Source organism: Neodiprion virginianus, chromosome 4 (genome assembly GCF_021901495.1).
Source record: "Neodiprion virginianus isolate iyNeoVirg1 chromosome 4, iyNeoVirg1.1, whole genome shotgun sequence".
NCBI classification, from domain to species: Eukaryota; Metazoa; Arthropoda; class Insecta; order Hymenoptera; family Diprionidae; genus Neodiprion; species Neodiprion virginianus.
This window is the reverse complement of record NC_060880.1, coordinates 41,251,830-41,279,801: the sequence shown is the minus strand read 5'-3', so window position 1 is coordinate 41,279,801 and position 27,972 is coordinate 41,251,830. Positions and strand designations below refer to the sequence as shown.

Here is a 27,972-nt window from a genome sequence, read left to right as displayed (position 1 = left end):
ACACCCGCATCTCTCCTCCTTGTTCAAATTACGGAATTCTGCGTCGTGAAAAACATATATATATCATTCTTTAAGGATATGTCAGAGTATTGACGAAGTGAGTCAATCGCAATGTCCACTTTATGGAAATGAAATCGTTTCAAACTTGGGAAAGTAATAATATCAGCTGTTATGCTAATGCGATAACTGATAGAAGTTGAGAACATTTAGGTATGTAAAACAAGATAAACACTGGATTCACGAGATATCGTAGCGTATGACCTCGCCTAACTTCTACTCTACACTGTCAGTAGACCAACAACTCTAGACGTCAAAGTTCAGCCATGCTTGCAATTCAAATAAGGTGTCTAATCAAGATTTTCACACATTTTTGCGTATTTCTAATTGTGAGATCATAAATTTTTGCCATCATTCCATTCTACGCATCGACTATCGGGCATCGGTAACGTAATCCCTTATATTGGCACGTAGATTCTTAGGCTCCCTTACTTACGTCAACGAAGCAGCTGAGGCTACGCCAAAGTTTCGCTATGCGAATTCTCGCTCGTAACATCTGCCACATGGCTTTGTATACATGTAGAAATGGTAAAATGTTACCTGTAATAGTCGGTAGGTTTAGGTACGCATACCGACAGTATCATGTACCTACGTGCACTCTTGTTACATAGGTAGAAGACGTAGATCGCCATTATTTCCTGTGGTACAATTTACCTTAAGAGGGGAGGGGGGGTACAGCTTAAACGGTCTAAAATCATACCCATTTTTAGGATTTTTTTAAAGAAAATGAAAATACTTGGAACAATTTGAGTTTAAGGGCTATATTATTTATAGTTTCATGAACATTTGAGAATTTTTTCAATGGAATTAATAACAAAATGACGGCATGGCGCGTGTAAGTAGCGAACGACTTCGAACTCGAGGGCTTTTGCGGTAGCCCATCTCCTGACATGACTTTTTATTACTGTCCAACTCGTAACGTATAGAAAATTTTTTTGAGTTGAAGATGCATTTCCGTGTTGGAGTTCGGAGCCCAAATATCGGGAAATTTTTTCTTTTAAATACGTAGGATTACGAACAAAAAATTTCAGTTTCAACCATAAAATTGCTAAAAAAAAAATGTAATACAAAATGTTGGAATCGAAATTAAAAAATGTAGCCGCGAGGTTGAATCAATAAACAAGTTCTAAGGATTGTGTCAAAATGTCAAGTCGATAGGATAAAAATTGACCGAGTATTCTGTGCCAACGGATTGAAAGCGGGGTCGTTCGCTACTTGTACGCGCCATGCCGCGATATTCTTATCAAATTCAACGCAATCGCTTTCAAACAGTCTTTAAACTATCAATAACAAAGCCCTCAATCAAATCAAATTTCTCTAAATGTTTTCGTGTTCTTAAAAAAAAAAGAAATCCAAAAATGGGTATTATTTTGAACCTTCCAAGCTGTACCCCCACCCTTATCCAAAATATTTCCAAACCTATGATACCGCAGCCGATATTAAAACTCACATAGTCCGAAGCAACTATTAGGTATATCAGATAATATCTTTCTGAATTATCATTCTACATCTAAATATTATACTTATAGTTTGTCGCCAGTTAGAGTCGTTGGATGAACGAACTAACATATGATTCAATCGAATCGGTCCTAGTAATCGTTAACTTACTACCCACCCTATCAAGCTTCATCTATCGAACTCGGCGTTCTAAGGTAATCGGTCGTAAATATTTATCTAATATTTTGAAAACACTAAATACTTCTGGAAGACGAGAAGTTTGACTGTTCTTGACACGAGTGAATTGGTAGTTTTCTTTATTCAGTCGTGTGACGAACAGTGATGGATGAAGTGTACGCGTACGAATTTTAATGTTGCGGAAACTACAATCACACCATGTATCGCACGTACTTTTTTTGGTTATAATTTCTTCATCTCGACCGGCTGTAGTGACGGCATTAAAGTCAACGAGTACCGAATCACAAGGTCAAGGATATCGACGTCAAGTTCCATGTATCCGCTTGTGTGTAATAATAGATGGACGTATTCTGCGTAGATCTAGCCGCCGACTTTTTCGCTGGAAAGAAAACTTGAAAGAACCGTAAGCGGTATAGGCGATGCTATAGCGCAGCTGGCATCTACAGACCTCCCCCTCAATTGATCCCTGTCACCGGTTGTGCCATGATGCTTTCCCCGCTGTTTCCAGTCTCTGGCAGGATCTAGTCGAACGGCCTCCAGATCCTTCAGCTTGGAAAAATATCCTGAGGCGCGTATAGTCACTTGCAAAAGTAAGTTGCACTCTTGACTCCTCTCGATTAAGGGGTAAAATAACATCTTCTATACGCGAAATCAAGAGTCATTTTCTCCAATTTATCTAAGAAAAACGAATGAATATTTTTTAATTCTGTTTTTCATACATGTTAATATAAGTCTTGAAGTACAGGAAGACATTTTTTTTAATCGTTTCAAAACGAAATGGCCGTGGAGAGGCTGATGAAGGGAAACTTTTTCTCTACGGGTGACCAGCTGCGGGTCGCAATTTTTCATCTAGAACAAAAAATGAAAAAGATTTTAAAACAAGATGTCAAAATCTAGTGAAATACGTGGGATTATGTAGAAATATTAATTTTTACAAAAATGGTCTCGATTTGAAGGAAAAAGTGATAAAAACGTGACAAAACTTGGATTTCCTCTTGTGGGCGTAGCCGCTTTTTTTTTGCTTCTTGGAAACGCTCTACAGACTGGTGAAACGCATAAACAATTCAATCTAACAACGTTATACTGTGAGGATGTCGCACCTCTGAACATCGATTATCCAAGTCGTCAATTATAATTATCGGAGTGATTGGAATAAAAATAATAATTTTCCTCGGTTACGCTCTTATGCAATTAACGTAGTAGATGATGATTTCATCAGCACGACAAGTCGTATCTACCAGCACATACGACCTTTTGGATTTAGTTGATAAATTTATACTCGAACCCGAAAAAGTGAGAAAAATATTTTTTGGCAAATGCAACCTTATGGAATTAATCGACAAGAATTTTTATAGTTGAATCAGTAACAGAAGGTCGCATCTACCAGCACATACGACCTTTGGCTCTTAATTAATCGGTTATTCAATTTCGTCGTTTCTGACCATATTTTCATGTCTCAGCCTAGCTATGATAAAAAAAAGTGAACATCCCTTTGCCTTTTTGATTTCTAAATAATTCACAGTCGTTTTGTCTCCGCTTCCGCACAATTTTTCAAAGAAACGATTTTTTGGGCGGAACGGAATACGGAGGAGACCCTCACCGTATGTCGCCAATTTGGTTTTTCAGACCGGTGGCGTGAATGGCGTATATCTATAATGTGGCCTATAAGACTCATGCGTTTCTATGCGAGTGATACCTATTTCAATTACGTGCAAAGTTTCGATAAGTAGAAACAATTGCTGTTCGACTAGATTCCCACTAGGAGGTGGCACAACTCGCCAAGTTCCTCGAAAAATAACGCGAAGCAGCTTCCAGACGTGTATAATATGCATTATTTAATTTCTTACCAGTCGTGCTGATCTATATTTTTCTCAGCAAAGTTTCAAACGCCAAACAAAGTCTGCTGTGGTAACGATGTATATAACACATCTCCATTTGCAAATTTTACTGTCCATACGAACCGGTTCTTCTATGTTCATGTTTTTCCAACGTTTTGTCCATTTTAAAAGAAAACGAGAAAAAATGTCGCTGTACGTAAACGGAGAAGTTTTCTTTATGATGTAACATCAATCGCACGAGTGTTATACGTAACCCCGGCATAAAAGTTATACGGAAAATTTCCAACGTATTATTAGCTGTTTTCTTTCACGGTCATGATCAATTACCTGCCTCCGTTAGATAACGACGAACGACGCTCTCAGTTTGACTAGTTACGAGCAAGAGTTGAAACGGGATATTCGTGACTACTCATACACCTATGTATAATGTACATACGAACGATATACCCCTCTCATATTGCCCAAGCTCCTGGATAGAGAGCATGTATATATCTATATCGTAGGCGTACAGCGTCAAGGTGAATCCGGTCGTTGTATAATTGATCGTGAATTGGCAATGGCGTCGTACATCCCATGTATCCCATATTGTACCTATCAGACTCTTCGAATCCACCATATATACTTTCTTCCCACATGCAATACGTCTTTTCTTTTTTCTTTTCTCACGTAGCCGGTGACGCGAATCTCGAGGCTCTCATTTCGATCACAAATAACTTTATGCTTTTTCACCCTCCTCGGGTCCCTTTCTTCCCTATATTGTCTGGCTAAAATTGCTCGGCTCAAGCTTTTGAATCGGTTGTGTTAACTGAAGCCAATTGATTAATCGCCAAATAATTGGAAGTGCTGAGCAATTCAGCGGAATTTCAGGTACAAGCAAACAAACTCAAAAAATAAGCACCGCTCACTCGCGTCGTATTTATACGTATACGATAACGAACATGTTGCAAAAAATGTGTATCGTACATTTGGCCATGCGTAAGCCACGAGCAATCCATAGCTGTGCCTGTAAAATTGTTATTAAATATATGCTCGTCGTCTTTTAATTATTTTACTTAACGTATTTGGCTCTTGATATGCACCGTCCCGCCACGCACACACCGTATGCGTTATATGCATATCCTGATATAATACGTTCACCTCAATTGCAATTGCAGATATGCGCCGTGATTCCGAGCATCACAACATTACGTCAGTCGCATTTAAAGGAATTTTTACGTTATAGGTGGGCTAATAATTTGCATGACTCGAAGCTTCGGGAACATTTTTCTTTTTCTTTTGAAAAAATTTTTTTTCTTCAGATACAGACATTATATGCATGAATAACACGAAGCAGCTGTAGTCGTTTCAAATAAGGGATAACGAGCGCATCGAAAGGATCACGTGGCCATTATGCTGCTGTGAAATGAAAAAGGGGGTATGGGGGAGTTTTTTTCAATGGAAGAAAAGATGGGCGAAAAAAAAAAGATTAAATGAAATATTGAAACGAAAAAAGAAACTACGATGAAAGAAGTGGAAAAAAATAGTCGTTTTTGCGTGGCTGTACGGTCAGCCGAAAGAACAGATGTCACGGAAAATTTGAGGGTGACAAAATTCGTAGGGCGCACTCATTGTCAAGGATTTTTGACAGGAATAAGAGATAGCTAGAGACCCTGCACGCCACGGGGAAACAGCCTCCTGACTTCGGTTTATTTTCTTTTCTCCTGCTGTGATCCCGCGTCTACCTGCAGTACTTTCACGGCGACATGACTGACACTCGCGGCCCGGACAGCCAACCTTTTTTTTTTCAACTTTCTGATACCGGAACAAAAGGAGAAAATTACCATATTGTCAGAGATAAGGATAAAGTGAAACAATTGTACTGTTCTTCGATTGGAGAACATGGAAAATATCACTCGATCTCAACGATATAGGTACATATACCTACCTAATATGAGCTTCGGAAATATTGTTACAAGAATCGATCCCGTGAGGGATTAATAAGATATTCGAGTAAATGTAAGCACCTGTGAAAAATTTCAATGCTCTTTCCCGATTTTGAAGTTTTTATACTGCGTATTATAATCGTTGAATATTGTCAGCGGTGCAGGTTTGATCATCGAATCAGGCGCTCGTACCTGTACCGTAAACAGCATAATTTATTTTCGTCATTCCTCGAATATAGCGAAAAAAAATATCTCCCGATCGATGACAATCGCCCTCTTACAGATACCGAGAGAAAAAAAATCCCGCGTCATGTTGCGAATAGAATAAAATTCAAAATTTTTACAGCAAGCGGCCATAGATGCGGCCTCATACGTGCGCGTATGCATCGTGTACGTATGCCTGCATTGGATTGGTACACGGCTTACACCGTGATCACGAGCAGGTTCGAGGCCTGCTGCCGGCAAAAGCACAGCGTACAAATGGCGGCGCAGCAAACTTTGAACAGGAGGGCGCCGCAGCGCCCCGCTCCGAGCAGCCCGAGCTGCACGATGTCGGCTTTCCTACGAGTCGCTTCGAATACCTGGCTGTTCAAAATTTTTCCGCTGAGAGGCTTTCCTTCGTCTTTTCAAATTTCTCTTTCGTTATACGAGCTACGCGATGAACGCTCAAACGGGGCGCACGCAGGCCGTGCGACATATGTAGCGTATAATATTTCTATGTGATTAATGGCGCCATTCGAGTATTAGCTAACGCATGTTTGCAAATTTTTTCATCCCACCCCCTAGCGATAATGATCGGTAACGCTTGCTCGTTTTGCCCACCAAGTACTGTTTTTCACCGTTGGCTAACGCTTTTTGAAAAAGCTGATCGACAAATCGACTCATTACCTCAGAATGGCAGAAATGCCATTTATTGTCACATCCCGATCAGTTTATTCCTACTTTATTGAATATTGATTATTATTAATTATTAATACAAATTAAAATGTTGAGTTGAACGTGAGTATTAAATTATACATTATATTGTCCGACTTCTTAAATGCATCTAATAAACATTATATTTACTAAGATATTACTATTGAGCAATTCATGCATTATCATCACCTCCTCTTGGAAAATTTTTGTTATTATTCTCAAGCAGGCGGCGTGTTGGTTTTCGGTACGCACTTCGAATTTCCTTTCTTAACTAACGCTTGCCTGGAATGCCTAATACTATAAGGTAACATTTGATAACGTTTCTCTGAAGGGCCTACCCCTGTTTTAGCATTAACTATAATACCTGAATGACCCGTGTGTGATTTATATGAATCGGTAAATTTTTCGATTAAAAATACCCTGAAATCCGTCCTTAATTTGGTAAATGGTACGTTTCGAAAACAACGTTTCAACGTTTAAAAGTGCAGATGCAAAAATCTTACGGGTCGTAATTAAAGAGCAGATTTGACCATAAACTGCAGGAACGAAGGAACATATTAGGTTTTTTTGGGTATAATATACTTAGTAAAGTGTAAAATTTACTCCACAAACAGTGCGAACCACTGTGCGCACTGCAATAAAATCTACCGCACGTGTGGTAAAAATTGTAGTTGACACGGGTATTTTTCAATAAAAATCTTGACATGTCCGTCTTTTCCTGCAGTTTTGAGTAAAATCTGCTCTCCCTCTTCTCCGTGGATATACAGCAAAAGAAAGTGAATTATCGTTTATTCACCAAAAAATGGATCGTTCAGCGGAACTCTAGTTTGGCGCGAGTGTAAGCTCAATTGATAGGTTTCAATTTTTACTAAATATTTAACGCTAGCATATAGGTAGGTACATCTGGTATGGCCGGATAAATTATGTTCTTGCATGACTATTGACACGGAAATTGCATTTTGTATTCCTGCACATTCGGAGTTTAAACTCATTTTTACACGTTCGAGATTATCAGTTCTCACACAAATAACTCTCATACAACCATGAGCTCTACAGTGAAAGTACAATACAGAATGTACGGTTAAAATGATTGTGAATTTACTACACGTTTTCTGTACAAAATAGATATCAATTTACGGAATTATGTTGGAAATTTAAAAACTCGGTGCAGCGAAGTAAATTATTACGTATTTGTCTTTTTACAATAAAAATTTTCGGTTTCACTAAAGTTTATATGAAAAATAGAAAACAGTGATTTGAATTCACTAAATTGTGTAGTAAATTTATTGCATTTGTAAATCGAATAAACAGTAACTGTATGACGAATCCACCGATCCGTATCCGAATAAAACTTCCAATACCGTGTAGGAAGTTCTATACTTATAGCAATTTTTAACAGCGACAGTGAATACGAGCAGTCCGACATTGAACGTAATCGTTATCCCTTCGCGCTTATACGAGTGCATCGCAGTGATCTTTGCGCCGCGCGTTACACGCAATCGAATATCCAGCCCGGTACGGCGGCGGCATTGGGGAGTTCCGTGAAAGCGCATTTATGTCTATACCTAAATATATATAGGTATATATATGTACCCATTATACACGAGGCTAGAGGCAGGGTCCTCTTTGAATTTTCTTTTCTACGCCGACTGTACACAAAGGGCGAGCAGCAACCCCTAGGTTCTATCCTATTTTTGGAGAAGGTTTGCGGACCCGCATATTTCCCAGTGCCGCATGCACCCTCTTCCTTCTTCGCCCTTGCGTCCCGACCCTCCGCCTGTACGCATTCTGCACCGCCACACACACGCGCACATCCAGCGGCGTCGTACGTGTGACTTCGTTGCATCTTACCCCCGTTGCTGATCTCCTATTGGTTGATTCATCGAATGAATCGCTGCAGGAGGGGATAACCACCGGTCGCTGCAATTTCCCCGCCGGCCTCGCGAATGCACACCTTCGGCCCCGGTGCAACGCCGCGCGAATTGCATCGCGACGCCGTGATCTCTGCGGTGGGGGGGAGGGCGAGGGGGGAGGGCGTCGTGCAGCCCGGAGCGACATAGAGGGGAAGGTGGGGAGGAAAGCTCGCATCAATGGAACAACGAACGGCGGAAGGGGGGAGGCAACGCGGTGCAGCGGCGCTGCACTTTAGGACGGCATCGCGTATGCCTGTGTACACCGGCAACTCCCAGCCAGGACTGTATCTCGCGTACGTGGATGTACCGTGCGTGCGTCCGACATTTGTACGCCACGTGGTGGTGCAGCCTCTTCCTAGCTTCGTCGTTGTGTGGGGCCCATCGGTCTACGCGCCACGCTATGCACGCCAGAAATTCATCAAGGAACCTCGACGCCGGCGAGGACAAGGGAGGGAATGGAAGCGGAGAATAAGAGAGAGAGAGAGAGAGAGAGAGAGAGAGGAATCGCTTCGGTGACTTATGTGGAAAGTCACGAAAATTTCCACGACATATTTACGTAGATTGCGCGGGTCAAGTTCCCGCAGCACTTCCATTAACAGAAAGTTAAATATTTTTAGGCGGGTGTCAATATTTTCATTTACATATCCGACTTTGTCAAAGAAACAAAATTTTATCTTCACGGCAAAATTAGTCATCATGTTATTGTAGGTACGGTACAATGTCGTCATTACGTTCATTTCTGTAATAGAGAGTAAAAATACGTAAGGTGCATCGAAAAACCCTGATATTGTAAGCCCTTGTAGATATTCGTTACAGGTTCTATCTTTTATTATACGGTTCTACCAAACTGATCAATTCTGGGGCCTTTGCCTGTAATACTCGGTACAAAGTGAATCAAGAGTTCCTGCGTAAGAAATCAGTCGCTGCTTACGTACTGTTTCTAACAATAAGTCTAGGTATATGAGACTCCTACTGACCATCGTTACTGAGAATGTACATTATGATATTGAAGTAATATTCCACGGTTTTATGTAACTTTTCTCGGGATGTTCTCAATGACGCAAAATATCCATCACGAATATAAGCCCGAATCAATGTTCAACTCATTCTCTCCCGAATCATAACTTAATTTTGGAAACAATCTTTTCGAGAAGAAAAGTAATTGCTATGGAATTTAATTGTTTGAAAGACTTATGAGGCAGGTCATGATAACCGATAGGTAAAGAAAATATGCACAAATTCTTGCGTCTTCACAAGTAATGTGAATAAGAACAATTGATCAAATATCCAAAAAGGTGTTCCATATCCATAATAGGTGTGACTTTACGAAATTGGTACAGAACAGAAGCATTAATGGGAGAAGTTGGAACTCATAAAGCAACGACGAAGACCTAATGCGGGAAATGTTCACAGTGTAGCACTGCTTATCGCCCTATGAAAAGCTGGATGTTTCAAGATACTGGATAATGCGAAACCTTCAACGAAACTGAAGAATTACGACACCGTAATACTCTTGATCTCTGGAAAAAAATTTTTTTACCAGCAAGAGAAACATAAAACTAAACGTGATACCTATAATTTATTTGTTAATTAAATATAACGAACAGTGTTTCAACGCACGCTACGTATTTCCGATCATTTAAATATTTAATGGAAAATTGTACGAATTTTCTCTCATGAACAGAATCAAAAGTAATTCGGTAAAGATACGGTGACGTGATAATATGTGTATGGAAATTGATAGAATTTTAACAACGAGTCCAGTTTATTACATACAGCTAATACAATTAGCACTATTTCGTAAGAGTGGCGTAAGTGAACGACTCCGGTTGCGTAACCGATCGTAAGGTCAGCATAGACCGCCAAACCGTAGGTGGCTGAATTAGTTTTATTTATAGATAGCACTGTTGTCGAAGGTTATTTTTACGTGAACATAGCTTACGAGGCTCGAAATCGATTTGGTTTGGTTTAAATGGATGCAAATGCACACCAACGTCCATAGATTATAGGTATTAGGTGATTTTTTTTTTGCTTGCTCTGTCGTAACACCTATAGTATAGGTTGTATATTAATCCTTGAAATTTATTCGTGATAACACAGATTTAGTTGCAGAGAATAAATATTTTTTTCTGGATGAAAAATGCATCAAATGGTGACCATTAGTTCTCAAGTAGTTTCAGAGTAGTAGCTTTAGGAGTAAATGATTCGATTTTGTTAGTACAGACAGATACTTTGCTGCTACAATATCCACCGGTATTGAGCTTCGGTGTGGTACGTGAGTGCGGAAGAATTTTTTCGCGCTACTTCCGTCAACAAATCGACTACTTTAATTTGTAGTTTTCGACAGGAGGTAGCCCAGAAAATAGAATTTGTCACATATAGAGACTTTTTGACTCGTGTGAATTTCGCACTCCGCAAACAATCCATTTTTCACGAGCACTTGCCACGAAATAACCATTTCGGCTGATGTTGCACTTGCGAGCCTTACATATTTCGCATTTTGCTTACCAACTATTCCGTTGCTTGGATTTTTATCCAGATGCAACGGAACTTTTACTAAGTTTCCTTTCGAATCCCGATCTTCGAAGATCTTCACGGTTTGAATCCAAAGCCTGCGGAAACTTGCAGCCATTATTCACGGAACGCACCCTGAATGTTGTCCCGCGGGAGCGCGTGAACTCTCATCAAGGGTCTGCGTCCGTTGTTGATCCAGGTACGTGGGTATTTAAAAGCATAAAATAGCAGAGGAAATTGCGCAATTGTGTGATGAGAGAGAGGAAATGTATTGCTAAAGTGCGAGGAGTCGCTGCTGAAATACTAGCTCATGAGACTTGTGTTACTGTCGCAGTGAAGATTTTCGAGTCAATGGATGATTAGCAATGTCCGCTTAAAAATTTTGGCCCAAGTCTTTTCACAACACTCATAGAAACTACTCGAATTTAGTTGGCTGCGATGAGAGTTGACGGTTTGTAGGGTGAACCTTAGAAATAAAAATTTTCTTTCATTCTTTCAGGGATCCACATATTTTCGAAAGTATTTGCAAAGGGGGCCAATTCATATCGTCGTATACCGGATGTTTTATTAGGGATACGTTATTGTCAAATTTGCTGAGTACCTATAATGTGTAATTATGAGCTTTTGGACGAGCGTATTGTGAAAAAATTTGAAAAACCATTTTCCGAATGGCGTGCTTCCATGCCTGCCGTTCCTACCCACCGCTGCCGGGTACAAGGGGAGCTATGGGATTAGGGATCGCAGAGCTTGCGGTCTGAGGGGAGGGCGGTGCCTATATACCTACAAGTATCAGATATATATACCCGGCACAGGGATCATCTGTATGCTGTGTGCGTAGGACGTTGTTACGTGCGTACGCGTATCGGTACGCACACAACGGCTACGCGAGCGAGTTTCTGGTGTACAGGGTTCGTTTTGGCAGGGGTGAGTCACCCCTTGCATCAACCGGAACACGCCTCTAACAAATATGGCTGCCAGACTGACGGCCAATTGGAGACGCCGACGAAGGGCGCGCGGGAAAACACGGGGCGATGGCCCTGCACTCCCTTCGTCGTTTCGAGTGAAAATTTCTAAAGGGACGAATTCCCAACCCCGGTCCCTCAGCCAAGGTCCGCATCAGCCCTTGGCTCTTGAATAGTCATATTTCAAGGCGACGAATTAAGTGGATCTATTTAGTTCTTTACACGCGAGGTCCCTCCAAATATCTGTAACTCATCATACCGGAACAGGTATGAGAAAAGTATGACAAGTTGGCCATATTTTCCGTAGATCTATGTGAAATATGGGTAGGTAGACCTGCTTATTAGCTCCTATGATTCGTACTGGTCTGTAATAATTCACCAAACTTACAAGGATTCCTACAAGACATCCCTTGGTGCCTTGTGCACTGACAATGAGTATATGGTTACTTGAGATTTCACGCAGTTGGGGTCTTAGCAACCGGGTAACGCGGGCACCTCATACGTCTCACCGAAAGCAACTGTAGTATAGGATATTACCAAGATTGTATTGTAGGTGATTGGAGTTGGTAAGTTGTGAGATGAAATTGTTGTTCCAAATGTATTAAATTATTCGATTACGTAGATGAACTGCATCGTCTCCGACCAGTCGTTTTCCCGAAAAATAAACATCGAGCTATTGGTGGAATACTTTCACTTCAACCCCCGCGCGTCAACCCGGCCAAGATACAAAACTATATAGCGGAACAGCAGGCTCCTATCGATCCACGGATAAGGAGGCCGGTCTTCGCTCTCAGTGCCCTTGACCAACCTGCCGTTTTCTAGCAATGCACATCCTCAGACGAGGCAATTACATCATGCTGGTTAATCGGCCGTAGGTCAACGTTTGTGCGCCTAGCTGATGAAAAGAGAATCGTACGTTAGGGTAGTCCATTTTTAAACTTTTTTTTTTAAGGCGCCACAAGAAAAATTTGCACAAAATACTGAAAAAAATTATCGTCACGCCTCGAGGAAGTAGAAAAATATTTAGAGGTCTCTACCGATTGTTGTGATGTTTTTTATTTATTTTTATGTGTACACCTTACGGACTTGTATACATATATATATATATATATATATATATACACACACATATGTATGTATATATTGGTTTATTTTTTCCGTGTCGTGGTCCAATTAATCATTGCTCATAACAATAAGTATTGAAGCGCAATAAGGGCATTAAAGTGATGCGATACTCCTATTTCGGTAACAAAAACTGTTATCCAAATTTCTCCGAACCGATTAATGTTTCGGATGAAAGACGAGAATAGCCAACTGCGGAATTGTTAGGCGCGGTATGGTATTGTTTGCCGGAGGATTAATTGGATCACCATACGAAAAAAATAAACTAATATGTATCATGTATATATGTTCGTAAGGTGTGAACATAAAAATTAATAAAAAATATTAGAATAATTTGTAGCGACCTTTGAATATTTTCCTACCCCCTCCAGGTCTTACAATAGTTTTTTTTTCTACACTTACCACAAATTTTTCGATTGGCACCGCGAAAAAAAAAATAAACAAAAAATAAAAAATGAATCACCCAATTGCAGATGCGTACAGTGTGCGATTGGAAGTGGTTGACGTCTACCACGTTTTCAAATCCACATACGTATGTGCGCAGGCCGTGGGTGCACGTATACTTCCTACCTTTGCTTAAAGTGCGATCGATTTGACGTAATTAACCGGCGCAGTCAAAAGATGGCATCGATTTAATTCGTCTCCGCTCCGCGGCACGGCAGAGCGGGTCAGGCGTGGTGGCGTCTTCGATTTAGGTATAATGATATTCGGTTAGCGCAAGGTTGAAATTCCGGGCAGTCCGTAGGCCCGGTTCTACGCCCATGGATTCCCAGAATCGAGGCGGCTGGTCGGTCGCAGTACCTACGTCAGAGGGTGATGGGATTTACGCGGTTGTCGGTAGTTGGTCGTAGGCCGTCCGTCCCGGGGCACCCCGACCGCACGGTGCACCCTGAGAGTCCCTGACACTGGCGATACCGAGGCGAGGGCTGGCCGGATATCCTTGGCCTCCCTGGCAAACACCACAAAAATTATCGCTCTGCTCTTTCCAGCTTTCCCTATCTCTCTCCCCTCGCTTCTATCTTATTCTCCGTTGCGTAGACACATACTTACCTACACTCTTACACGGCCGGAAATTCCCGCAGTGAAGTACAGTGGTTCGAGCATCTCGAAATCGTGCTCAGTTTCGTAAACGATGGCGTTACCTGTCTACCTGTATGAGTGTGTCGGGGCAAGCCCTTTATTACCCTCCATACATTCGTGGTTCGATTCGATTTCGCGATATAGTAATCCGCGTATGCACGCAATTGTAACTTGTCGAATCGTTTCCGCAAATAACTGTATAATTGACGGGACGCACCTCTACCGGCAGACGGAATTACAGAGTCTGTACTCACAACCAATGTACTCTGTTCCGTGCGGCTTGTGTACAGCTGGCTATTTCCAGCCTGGTGGTTAATTAACGACGGCAGTCGATTCAGGAGTTCGATGAATAATAGAGAAATGATATCGTGTCCTTCTGAGAATTTTACTTGACGAATATTGGCTCGGATCTAACTGATATGTATATACTTGGTACATTAGCCGCGCTGTTATCGTCGATTCGACAAACGGCTGTTTTCATCTGACAAACGTTACAATCAATGTAAGAATGTAGGTGCTTGTGTCCGACATCGAAAATTCTTCGTCAGTGTGCGTGGTATCGCGTTACTAATGACAACCGGTATTGGTATTGGAAACGTACTGCGAAGATGCTCTACCGTCAGAGCAAAGAAGCAAAGACGGAAATCTATCGGTGACCCATCAAAGTCCGTGCAACGCGGCTGGTACCTTTCCACTTCTACCTAACAATAAGTTGAGTCTCTGCGCGCATTCCTCTTCATCGGCCTATTACCCGCACGTGGACGTTAAATGCATTGCAGGTAAGCTCGCATACCGATGCTGGCCTAGTTTCGAAGCCATATTGCTCAAGGACTACCGCCATTTGCCAATTAAAATAAAAAACGTTCAACGAAGAAACGAGGATGGTCCCCCCCTCATACCCCCTTACACTCTTACTCTCTTTCGTCCGCGATGTTCCCCTTTTAGAATCCTCCCTTTCTGCCCCTGGTCCCCGAAATTTCTCCCTTCTCACATCACAGTATCCACGGGGTCGTTACCCCCTTATGATTCGATAAACCTGTGTATAGGTGCGTTGCATACCAATTCTTAGCGACGGGAGGGTTCACGAACAAAACAAAAAAAAAAAAAATGCGAAAAATCCAGCGGCAATTAGTCGACACTACTTTTCTCTTTAGTATTCGGTTTTCAACGTTTCTACACTTCTCCATTTCTATCCACCTCTTGGACGTGAAAAGTTTTTAGCAACCGTATAGAACTCGTCGTAAGAATGCTGCTGGTTCTGTGGTGCTTTACCGAAAGAACATACAACAAATTTGACATTTTTTCCCCAGGTATACCGAAGTGGTATACCAGGCTTGCAGCTGCATCTCGAACCCTTTCTCGACGTTATTCAAATTTATCAGTTCTAGGTATTCAGGGAACGAGAACTATGACGCGGATTTATTAGTTCAGGACCTTCGTAGCTGCTTGTCAATCAAGTTTGACAGTACCGCGTCAAACATTTATACTATTTATAGTGACGTCAACGGAAATTATCTACAGATCCCGTGATTTTCGCACAACTGGATTCCTCGGTATTAACTGCAGCCCATGGATTTTAGATCTGCTTGAAATGTGGATCTACATGCAGGCTGGAAGATCTGCAGCTCGTCAGGATTGACAAGGGAAGGTGAGCGAAGAGTGGGGCGAAGGAAGGGCAGTAGGAAGGGAGGAAGGAGGGGTGGGAGGTAGGGGGGAGAGAGGGGTGTCATGCGTTCAACCGAATCTCATTCCCATTCCCCGACCCCAACCCTAATTCCAGCCCCACCCTCGCTCACTCTTTCGAACTTCTCTTTACCAAGCGACCCCGTTTTGGGGTTCCGTCGTTGGGGCGATATCGATCAGGCTGCATTTTCTCATGAGGTGGTCAACGACCTCAGGAAAATGCGACCCTCCACCGACCCTGAGCGACCCTGAACGAAAACTCGGTCGTCATTCGATAATGCAGCGTATGAACGAAATGTTTTGCCGTGACTGTTCGCAAAATTATTATCACGCAATATTCATTTGTAATACAATACGTGGGTTTATATATCCGTTTTTTAACGCAGTATTATCAAAAATTACAAGCGAATTTTCGTTTTGATACACTCTCGCGGAAATCAACCCGAATAAATGACAATGTATAGCACTCTGCGAAGATTCTTACAGAGTTTTTGAATTTCCTGCACCCAGGCCCGCTGTGCATTGTTGACTATTTGCTAAGGGCCTACATTTCGCTTTCCTTCGGATATCCCTGAAACCCTTGATTCCTAAAATACCTGTCTCAGGTATACTTCTATGTTGATATTTAGGCACTTTATAACGCTCTGAAATTAGCTAAGGCGAAGGCTGAGGCGAAGGCGAAGGCGAAGAGGTGAAGTTCAAGTTAAAATTGTTCTTAGAGATATCATAAGCTTTTTTCAGATAAGATAATATAGTTGCTTGGGGAAACCAAGTCTACAGATTCAAAAGAACGATGCTGGTGTTGCGGTGAGCCGTGAATTTTTTCGAGCTATCAAGACCTAATGTGTACGCGTGAAAATTAGACTCTGTTCAACTGCTTTATTTGTGTAGGCATTTTCGAAGTCCGATGATTTTTTTCTTCGTGCAGATGGACATCACATTATATCAGCCGTGATGGATGACTGTATCTAAAGTATGATGCACATTTTATAGACGCAGCAGGGCAATAAATAATTAGATGTTCATATTCAGTTAAGAAAAACCCTCCCGTACATGATATACCCTCGAATGTAATTCAATACCCAGTGTAATCACCCACTCATTAATTTTTAATTGTGTCCTGTTTATTTGTCAATCTATTACGCATCTGTTAAAAACCGACTTCTAACCATGTCTGTTAGCAATACCGGTAACTATTTCAATGAAAACAAACGTTACAAATTGTTTAGAAACAGGAAATAAGGAAAGGCAAAATTTCATTTTGCTTAATACAGAAAGTAATCTTTCCCCAATCACGAAAGTGGGCGTTGAATGCAACGCATTGGAAAGAATTTTACTTTTAATCTGTAATTAATACTTAATGAGCTAACTTATTTGGGGCCGGGAGTGTCTGCAGCTTTGTAAAATTTGACTTCAACTCGAAGCGGTCACATATTAGTGTAATTGCTAAAATGGTACTAAGAACTACTATCGTTTCCAGAATTTGGTGTGATTTCGACAGAACTTGGTTGTTAGTAAAAATATTGACTGACGTTGTTTTCGGCTGCATGATTGTGGTTTCCGAATTTGGAGGTCCGGTGATACAAACATTCAGGGAAAATCTCGATGTTGAAGAAAATAGTGCGCGCTACTAGAGGCAGTTGCGTAAAAATCCGAATCTTGAAGAAAACAAGACTAAAATATCGGCTGGCTAGATTTTTAAACAAAGCAACACACGTTGTGAAACTGCAAAGAAGGCAGTGGCATTGAATCGATTGAACAATTGCTTGCGACGAGAGGAATGTAAACTGAGTGATTGCAAGAACCGCGAAGGTCAAGGAAAACAGGAAGCAATTAAAATTCGACCTAGCATATTTTGCGTCGTGATCGAAAATCTGGTAGTCCACGCTCGTAATACATGTACGTCCATGCGTATACCTAGTATTGTCGATAAGACCGGTCATTAGTACTTTTACTTCTGTTCGGCTATTTCATTGGTAACAAAGCGGGAAGCGGAGGAGGAAGAGGAGAAGGCATAGTCTACAAATACATTCAAGAAACAACGCAGTGAATGCGTGCATAGTTTCTAGATATGCGCTTCATTGTAGGTACCTACTGCAGGGCGTTGTACTGCTTGGGTGAACGAAAAAATCACCCCCCTCATCTTGGGCCGCCCCTGCCAAGGTTCAGGGAGAGGCTTAGTTTAATATAATTCTCAGCGGATCTATCCAAATATAACGCAATTGCACATGCTCACGGGAGAACCGAGGCATTGCCTAATCGGAGCGGGAAATTTCGTTTTTCTCGTGACATTCGGAGGTATGATCCGCCGGACCTCTCGCAAGTCTAGTCTTATGTAATGGAAAGATGAAAGCGTGAACTTTGAATACATGCTTCTTCGTAGGGATGATGTATTGCAACCAAAAGTGAAATAATTGTTACGTAAACTCTGAAAACAAGAAAACGGGGAAATATCATCGTTACGTAATTGTCGTGCTACGGCAAGTATACTATACCATGGATAAAAGATATTTTTTATTATCGAAGAAAACGTTTCATACTTTCGTATCAGCGGTATGCTCGTTGTGTCTTAGAAGAAGAAAAAAATACTAGTCATGCTCCGAAATGAAAATGGCGGCAAGATACGGGATTATCACGAGTTACGTATTAGGTCCCTGTTCTTACCACAGACGGCGCCACCGATTGGAAACCTTGACTACAATAGTTTAGGTCTATTTCTAGAAAGAACGGATATCTTACAGATTTTCTTCTAATTCCAATGAGTCAATTTATTTCTAATCGCGTACTTCCGTAACATTCATAATTGACTTCGGATATGATTTAGTTTCAAGGAAGACGTACGCAGCTGCTAGTGTAATTAGACACGAATATTGTTTTCATTTAACAATCTATTCGTATCTAATAAGAATATAATAACAACAACAACAACAACAACAACAACAACAATAATGATTCCAACTTAGACACCAAATATTTACTCGTAATTCTAGTAATTCAAGTAATAAACGCTAGACAATTTTGAGAAGCAGAAATAACGAGACGAAATATTCGAATAACGAACCGAAGCATACCTCGAGTGTAATGCGATAAGCTATTTATTATATAATTCTACGATGTTTCATCCGTTCTAACACGAGTATTCATGTATGGGTATGGACGTGTACTGCGTATAAAAGTATAATGGCGGAGTGTGGAAGCAGCCGAAATTCACTGCCAGATTAGTATACAGCCTCCTTCACTGTCCTTAATTTAAATCATTTCGATACAAAGTAGATACCGACGTATTCATCGGAAATGAAATATATGCTGACGCAATTTCTTTCGTTCATGCTAGCTGAGATTATGTTGCTATCAATTGTAGGTATTATCACAATGGAAAGGATACTTACGTGCTGATTAATCTTATTATTATCCTCAACTTGTTCAAAATTATTTTCTACAGAACGTCGTGTCTCATTTGAAATTGAGTTTTTACTGGTAGTCTTGTCAGGCCCGAAATGAATTTTCTGACAGTCTTTAGCGTTCTGAACTCCCTTCGTTGTATTGTCGTTACGTGTCGCAGCTGGCGAATTGATCTTTTTCGAAATACATAGAAACGCTGGTATTGCAAACAGTTTAATGAAATAAGTAGTCGAGCACAAAATTCACGAGATAAAAATGTAAATATCCGAATGCAATTGTCCCTAAGTACCCCAGAAATTGCGACCAATTGCATAAGGAAGTATAGGTACAGTTTTACTTTGGGTTTCAACTTGATCTTCTCTATTCTACGAATTGTTTAAATGGCAAAGATTTCCAATCACGCTAATTAATATGATATCGAATTTATTGAGTGATAAAATTAAGTGATTGCCAAGGGTTATACATTCTTGTAGTGGAAAGAGTCTCGTGCTTGCAAAATGGCGGTAGAACATTGATGTTTAGGCTTCTGGCATCGGTTCTCTGAGATGATTCGCCGAGGGTTGATTCGCCCTGATCCAACCCCGGAAATACAGCGCGTCTCCCCTAGTGCCCAGAGCTGCATCCCCCTGACGCAATGAGGGGATTGATCACCGGGGAACCCCTCAGCCGTCGCGATGGTTGGATGCAGATGCATCGTGAGAAAGATTGGTCAGAAACGCAAAATGAGAATTCAAACGAACCGCCGGATAGAAATCGAGTCACATTGTGAATCATATATTACCCTAAGTTGGTAGAGTCGAGGCCGATTTTTTTTTCCGAAGCTACTTCTCTAATTGTTCCGCGACTCGACCGCTGCACCACTAGATCTCTGTTTGACCGGCGGAATCGATTTTCCACGTTTTCTTGCAGTATCCGAAAAGCGCTGAACCATGCATGGCGCAGGAAATTCTCGAGGGATTTTTAAAAATCTGTCACGTGTACCACATTTTACCCTTCGAAAATAGCTGTGTGCAGCAGTCAATAGGGGTTCAATATACAAAATAGCGGTCGTCAATGGACGCGAGATGCCTAATTTTGAGGTGGCTTATTTTTTCATTGAACACTCGTAGTTGAATCGTCGGCAGTGTCAAAGGAATCAATGCGATCAAAATTTTCAACATAAAATATCTCAAAGTTTTGTTTTAAGGAAATGCTGTAATTGAAAACCATTTACTGGTGTGGGTATAGTAACCTATTGCCCGCAGGCAAACTGGACCATGAAGAATGTAGATGTGGAATTGTATTTATTCTCGAATATGGTTTAGATTTTCTATGTGAGTAGCCCACAGAGGATTGTGTACAAATCTGAGATATTTACCATTTACCTAAAGTGAAAGAGAAGCCGTTGATTAGCGTTACCGGCCACAGAATTACGTACGGTTGAAGGCAAGGCAACCGTTCTAATTTCAACGATCTTGATACGTTAGGTAATATCTGAAAAATCTGTAATCCCAGATTAAACAGCATGTGAAATGAAAAGATTCTGAAACTATTAGTTTCTGCTCACTCTATATACGATTTCACAGAAGAGTGGCTAAGCCTTCGTACTTGTACGGCATATCCCCTTGCCGGCTCAAGACTAAATACCAAAAATAAGCAGTCAATTTGGCTTCTCGTATAATTTTTGATTCACCGCTGCTCACATTATCTGTATCATAAAGTTGGGAACTTTATTGGGAAGTTCTCTATGACTGTAACGGCCTGTCCTTCATACAAGTTTATTTAATAAATTCCGTTAGTAGGTTCCCTCTCTCTTTTCTCGTGGTCTGGTGTTCCACCACTCCTTACTTCACCGTTCGAGAGGTGGAAAGACATAGTCTTGTATTTATCTTATCATGCGTAGCATATTGTATAAGCAAGTTGTTTGCATTCATTCACTGAAACGGGCAGCTCACGATCAGTTGGTCGGTGAAAATACGTACTGACAAAATTCTCGATGCTGGTATTAGAATTGAATTGGTTCACGTGGGTTTAATTTTCGTTAAATTGCCGATTTGTGGTTCATAACAGCGTATTTTACCTCTGAGCGTGGGTGGTGGTCAAGGGAAACGAAGAATCAATAGAAGATTTGTAATCAAAATGAGAGGTGCATTTGCAACGTTTGGTGTAATCTGTTGTTTCGTCATCGCAGTACAAGGAAACTCTGTGAATAACGTCGACCCGTCAGTGAAAATAAAAAACGGCACACTCGTGGGTGTTTTGATGAAAACGAGAAAGGGGCGAGAATACGTTGGATTCAAGGGAATCCCTTACGCTCTTCCCCCAATCGGAGAACTTAGATTTCAGGTATATCAGAATTTCATTATATATTCCTACCGCATACGTAGGTTAAAAGTGTTCGTCAACCATATAATTTAGAACTCTTTAGTTGAATTCTTCCACGTTAATGAAGTGAATGAAATCTGTTCACAGTTTAAAGTAGGTTATACCGATTATTACTTAGCGAATAGGAAATGTGAGAACGGTGTTGAAAATTGTAAATTGCCGTGCGTTACCTCGCTGCAAGTTCTCAGGAATGATGTAAGGTATTACTGCGAAGATATAATTTTTTTCTCGTTCATTTCAATCTCAAGTGTGGCACAAAACCGGTTATGTAAATATTTAGTTTTAGCGATTATTAATCAAGCTCTACCTATAACGGGTTGACCGCATCTTCTGAGTTTCAGACTCTACGCGTGATGTGCGGATTACTTCGGAATAAGTAAATTATTAAAAAATCTCGCTGGCACCAAGTTCGTAAAGTTGCCAAAATTTCCCTGACTGTGATTCTAAGCACTTTTTCATCAGGCTCTGGCTGTATAAGTTAGGCACGCGATTCAAAGTTCTGCACGCGGTATACGTAAATATACTATAATTTCCACGTGCGATTATTAAGATACCTCGAGAGAACTAGTATGCTAATACGAGGAACATGACACGTTTACGTTGAAATATACTATCCGTATGATAACTGGTGAATAATACTCTCGGTTCCGCGATTTGTGTGTCTGAATCTTTTACGAATTCCACAAAATCAAGAGACGCATTTATAAAAACGCACTTCAACCCCCCGAATCGCCTATTATCATTGCCTAAACCTACTGACAAGACAATGGAACAATAAAGAGTCTAAAATATTTGCAAATTTATTGTCCTATGAGATAAAATTATGAAGTCCAGGACATAAACGGGACATCATTATTGTCATATGAGATTTTTTTATTTCAACTTTCCTCGAATGCTCCGAACACAATTCTAAATTACAGATCGACGCTTCTACTTGAAAATTCTAAGCAGTAATTTGACTCTAGTGTTCTATACTAGGATAAAAATACCTACGGATCATCATTAGCATGTGATAGAATGACGGTGGTGAAAGTTCTCAGTAATTTACCGTTACTACGCCGTTGAGCTAAAGATTCGAAGAGGCTCCGAAGCTCTTAAATATTAGCTCCATCTATAAAAACAGAAAAAGTAGTGTAACTAAAACCAAAAGGTCTACTTCGCGTTGAAAAAATGTATACCGCGTATCGTCAAGGGCAGCTGTCAACAATGAACTTCGGCTTAAGAAATTTTGATGCGAATGAGTGATTTGCATTTAATTTATTTGATGTGTACGTTATTGATTTTCAGTACTGGTTTGAAAGTATTGAATAATTTACACTCTTAAGGATATAACCTTGCAAGTCCATAATTTGGATAGATCTAATTAATGTTGGTAGGCTCCAAGGTCAACAGTCGGTTGGGACGGTGTTCGGTCAGCCAAAGAAGATGCGGAAATCTGTGTACAGCGAAACATCTATATTCATCAGGAAGAGATTGTCGGGAACGAGGACTGCCTATATTTGAATGTCTATACTCCGAAGTTACCAATTTCTGGTCCGGGTAACCTCGATAATCCGCATCCAGCTCTGCCGGTTCTTGTGTGGTTCCACGGGGGCGGCTGGATCGCGGGAGCTGGTCACTCCGAGTTTTACAACGCCAAGTTTCTCCTTGATCATGATGTCATTCTCGTCACCATGAACTTCAGGTGAGCCTTGATTCCGAATCGTAATTTCTAATTTTAAATTCAATCTCCATTTGAAAGAATCTCAATTATTCCTCTCTATCGTTGTCTTCGAAAACTTGACATTGTATGCTAGCGTGATGCTTATTATACGTGACTAAGCAGAAAAATGTTTCAAGGATCGACAACGGATGAGTACCTATTAAATCGTTACATCTACAAAATTACTCGCTGACGTACAGATTACTCAATGAATTCTCTGTCAATGCTATGAGTTGCAAAAAACTAAAATGCCTATATTATAGTGATTTGATCATTTTTTTTTTCTTGCAGACTCGGCCCATTAGGGTTCTTGAGCACGGAAGACATGGCGTCCCCTGGCAATAACGGACTGAAAGATCAGAACCAAGCACTGCGATGGATTCAAGAAAATATCGCTGCCTTCGGTGGTGATACTAACAGGGTGACCATTTTTGGTGAAAGCGCTGGCGGTGCTAGCGTAAATTTCCATATGATGAGCCCTCTCTCCAAAGGTATGTTGTATCCTGTGGATGCAAAGTGAGGGATCCCTGTTTCGGATCATTTAACTTGGTTAGAGCCTGACAGAGGTGAAATATTTTTTAAATCCTATCGAATTTCTGTCGAAGAGATAATCCTCATGACTAACGAACACTCAGCGCAGCTTTTTTGAATATTGCATATGCATATACATATTTCCATTCCCTCCTGCGCCTACCTTCATTTCTCGGCATTCACTTGCATATCCATATACTTCTATTAGAAAATGAAGATGATAAGTGAAGTACATAACTGGGCGATGCGATTGACGCTAATGTCAGAAAAAGCTAGTCGGCCCGTACATATTTATTACGATCAGGTCGTTGAATCGCTTATAAGGTCGCTTACATACCCTTGGCGTCCCAGAAACAGGTCGATTTTCAATTTTTCGTTTTTAACTCGGGTGTTGGAATGATAAGGTCGAGCGTTAGTACACAATTAGTATGCATAGTCTTGACATGTTACAGATTTTTATTTATCGAAAAATATACATAAACAATGCAGTTATTGTTATTTAAACAAAGCGATGTAGCCGCCGCATGGCTCGGTCACGTACATGATTTCGCCAACTAGATTCATATGCAATTAGAAATTGAAAAATCCTCTTTTTTTTTAAATCGCCAAGTTGCAATGCTTTGAAAGCAATTTTCATTAAAAATGCGTATATAGCTTTTGCCGCCAGGTTGATGTTTCTAAGAATTGCGTCATATAGTTTCTGTAAATAGATGTCGGCAAAACTTTTCAATTCCATCCAAACCAATTCCAAGTAATCGAAAAGCAGAAACTACTCGTCGGTTCACTTTGTAGGCTTGCTGAGCTTCACCGGATTTCGGGCATGCCGCGACTTTTGTAGGCTTACACTTGTCACACGAAATGAATAATTGAAAATCTAGCCCAGCGATATTCATTTCTGTAAATTTCACCTTCCATTAGATCAAATTAATAATCACACTAGATATTTATTTGCGCGTGATTTAACGACCTGGTCGTAATTGTGTAGTGCGTATATTCTAGAAGGGGATAAAGATAGGCTATAAAATAGGCAACGATACACCGCTTGTCTGATTGTGAGTATGAACACACATATTTCAGATGTCAAGCATGCCTGACTGTAATTGCATATAACACTGTCGTATAATTATATTAAATATAATCAGGCTTAGGAAATAGTCGTTCTACTTGACGGTAGATTCCCCTCAATAATGTAATAAAATGTTATATTCACAGCGTCAATTAGATCTACGTACTTTCACATCTCATTCAAGACCTAATCGTACACTGCAATAAGCAATTCAATTTCTTTAAGATCTGGTAAAGATATAATATTCTGCATTAATCTTTTTTTGGTATTTTCTCACCATCTGATTTCGCAAACACTTGTTAATAAGAGATTCGTATACATCGGTATGAAGGCTATGAATGTATACGCCATGCTGGCGTAGAACTCTATGTTTGAGCCTCATAAGATCTCGATAATTGATTGTTACAATTTGGAGGTACGATATAAAGGCAAGGTATTCAAATCAGGTTTGTTTCATCGCGGTATCTCTGAGAGCGGTACAGCCATTTGTCCATGGGTATTGACAAGGCCAGGGCTCGCCATTAGGCAGACGCGGCGCCTCGGGCAGCTAGTGGACTGCACCCAGGATGATACCGCCCAACTTATCGAATGTCTGCGTACAAAAGATGCTGTCGATATCACAGCTACGGATCGCGATTTTCAGGTAAGCACTGGAAGAGCTAATAGGATGCTATAGTCACTCTTTACCGTCTGAGTAAAATATTATTCTTCTCGACTATCATTAAAGCCTAAGCAGCGGTGATGTGAAAATGCCGCCGCAGTAAGCGTAATTTTACATGCAATGCTGAACATGAATGTCCGAAGACTTTTTTTTTGCCGTTAAACGACGGCCAATGTATTCCTGTAATTTAATTATCACTGATTGTGTAAGATTTCCTGGCTTTATTCTTGCATATAACAAAAAGGTTTTTGCATACGTCTTTTCAGAATTGTATGTAGAATTGGGCTGACTGCATCGTTTTCGCTTCAGTGTTGCGTAGGCTGTGATAATGACGAAAAAAAGTAAAATTTTACCCTCTTGGTGAATACTAACTAAAGCATTCTTTTAAGTGGTGGCTGAACGGTATAAAAACAAGAATTTGAAAGGTACGATAATTACACTGGCAACACAAATCACAAATTATTTAGAAAACAATACCTAGGGACTATAGAGTAGGCACGAAGAATAAGCAAGCATTCCGCAGTTTTATTCGACTTTTTGAATCCAGATAGGCGAAGCGAAGCAGAATGTCCCAGATTATGGTAGCTGTGGTTAAACTCTGGAGCGGATAGCAAATAAAGCAAATATGTCATTAATCTCTTTGCGGATCGATATAATCCTTTGCTAACGACGTAAGTCACAAGTCGCACTGCGTAAAAAGCATACATTTTTTCTTGCCTCATCAATCGATGAAAGGTCCAATCGGATTAAGTATAGCAGGAGAGCAATGAATGCTGGAACGCAAGTCGTCTGTAGTGGGAAAAACGCATGTGCGTTTCTTCACCGATTCTACATATTAGAATACTTCGTGTCAGACCCACTGAGTAATTCGAAAGTGATCAAGGTATGCAGGTAATTGCTGTATATTGTGAATTAATCTGAAATGGATACATGTTGCGTAAGCTTTTTTTCTACTTCGTCGTAAATGATGCTGAGCTAATACAGTACGGAAAATCTTTACAAAATGCATTCATTTTATTTTCTATTCGTAACACCGTGCCAACGTTGAGAAATAATTTTCAATACTCGTGACTGTAGAAATGAGAGTAAATATCGATTTCTCGCCGCGCGATCTATCCACATAAGTTATGCTACATGGCTGGTACAATGATATTCGTAACAGGTTTTTCGTTGCACTATGTCATCAGGAATTCGGATACTGTCCGATGATCCCGTTTCGTCCAGTCGTCGAACCTCTTCATCCCGGAGCATTTTTGATTGAAGATCCAGCAACAGCTTTGAAATTTGGCCACCAAGTTGACGTTCCTTGGATGACTGGCATTACGTCCCACGAAGGATCTCTCAAAGTACCCGGTGAGTACACCATTTTGATTGTTGCTAATGCAATACGTTAACGAACAAAACATAAGTTTGAATATATTTATGAAGAAATCTACGGAATAAACGATGGGGAGCAGGCGAAGTTGCTCGATGAAGATTTTGAAAAATGGGCCCCGATAACACTGATGTACCAGCATCATTGCCCAAAAGAGCATCACTCGGAAGTTGCAAAGAGAATAAGAGACTTTTATCTCGGTGATCTGCCAATTGACAACTCGACCAGGTACAACGTAATAGATGTAAGTATACTGAATTAAACAAAGAAATTAATGTTTTTGTAAAGAGCATGTAGCAGTTCTACCATTGCTGATCGAGCAAACTCCCTTTTTTCTTCGTATGTTAAATAAACAAACAAACGGAAAAGGTTTAAATTTCGACGGTGCATTGCTCTTTTATAGCGAAATTTAGGAAAGTTACTTATATCCCGAAATTCGAACCCTTTCCGTTTGTTTATTGATTTCATATATAAAGAAAAAGGGTGAGTTTGGTCGGTCGGTAAAGGTAGGACCGATACATGCTATTAAGGCTGGTGTCTTAGATTGTACCTTTGCTATTGCGAAACTTTGACGCAGCTGTATTCGGACGCGTGGTTCAACGTAGCTGCGGATAATGCAGTGAGAGATTACCTTGACACTATGGCTTCGCCAGTTTTCTACTACTATTTCGCTTATCAAGGCGACGTGTCATTTAGTAGTATATTCGGGGATCCTGATCATGACTATGGTGTTAGTCACGCTGACGAACTCCAGTACTTGTTCCCCGTCGGTGAGCAGCTTTTCAAAGATGTTCCTTTGAGCGAAGAAAGCTTTAAGATCGTCGATATCATGACTACGCTGTGGGCTAATTTCGCCAAGTTCGGGTGAGCATATAGTGGACAAGTATTATAATCAGTTAAATCCAATTGATCAGATAACCTGTTTTTTAATACTTGCAGAAATCCAACACCTGAAGTAACACCAACCGTTCCCGTTAAGTGGCTGCCAGTACGGACACATAATCTTGAGTATCTGCATATTGGAGGATCCCAAGATTTGTATATGGCCTACAATCTTCTAATAGACAGAATGCAGTTCTGGGCAACTTTGCCCCTGCAAGGACTATCTTATGTTGAGCCAAACGATGCTCGTCCTTCGAAAGATGAATTGTAGGGTAAAAATTTACTAAATAATACAAGTAATCACAGAGGTGCACAGAAACTTGCGTCAACAATGTTGTTAATTATATT

The 27,972-nt window shown here is 40.6% G+C and overlaps 1 protein-coding gene across 1 annotated transcript; it reads left to right on the top strand.

The window, feature by feature from the left end:
- Positions 1-20,932: 20,932 nt before the first annotated feature.
- Positions 20,933-27,943, top strand: LOC124302272 (venom carboxylesterase-6-like). Its single transcript, XM_046758246.1, has 8 exons — positions 20,933-21,368; positions 22,784-23,091; positions 23,401-23,600; positions 25,153-25,349; positions 26,555-26,720; positions 26,796-26,986; positions 27,320-27,606; positions 27,682-27,943. Exons 1-8 carry the CDS (start codon positions 21,162-21,164, stop codon positions 27,893-27,895), a joined length of 1,770 nt encoding a protein of 589 aa, XP_046614202.1. The 5' UTR covers positions 20,933-21,161; the 3' UTR covers positions 27,896-27,943.
- The last annotated feature ends 29 nt before the right edge of the window (positions 27,944-27,972 follow it).

What these genes read in the sequence shown, in the direction of transcription:
- LOC124302272 (XM_046758246.1), top strand. Translation starts at nt 21,162, where the DNA reads ATGAGAGGTGCATTTGCAACGTTTGGTGTAATCTGTTGTTTCGTCATC. An exon ending in TCGGAGAACTTAGATTTCAG is followed by an intron (nt 21,369 to 22,783) that starts GTATATCAGAAT and finishes TAATGTTGGTAG; the next exon opens with GCTCCAAGGTCAACAGTCGG. An exon ending in CCAGGTACAACGTAATAGAT is followed by an intron (nt 26,987 to 27,319) that starts GTAAGTATACTG and finishes ACTTTGACGCAG; the next exon opens with CTGTATTCGGACGCGTGGTT.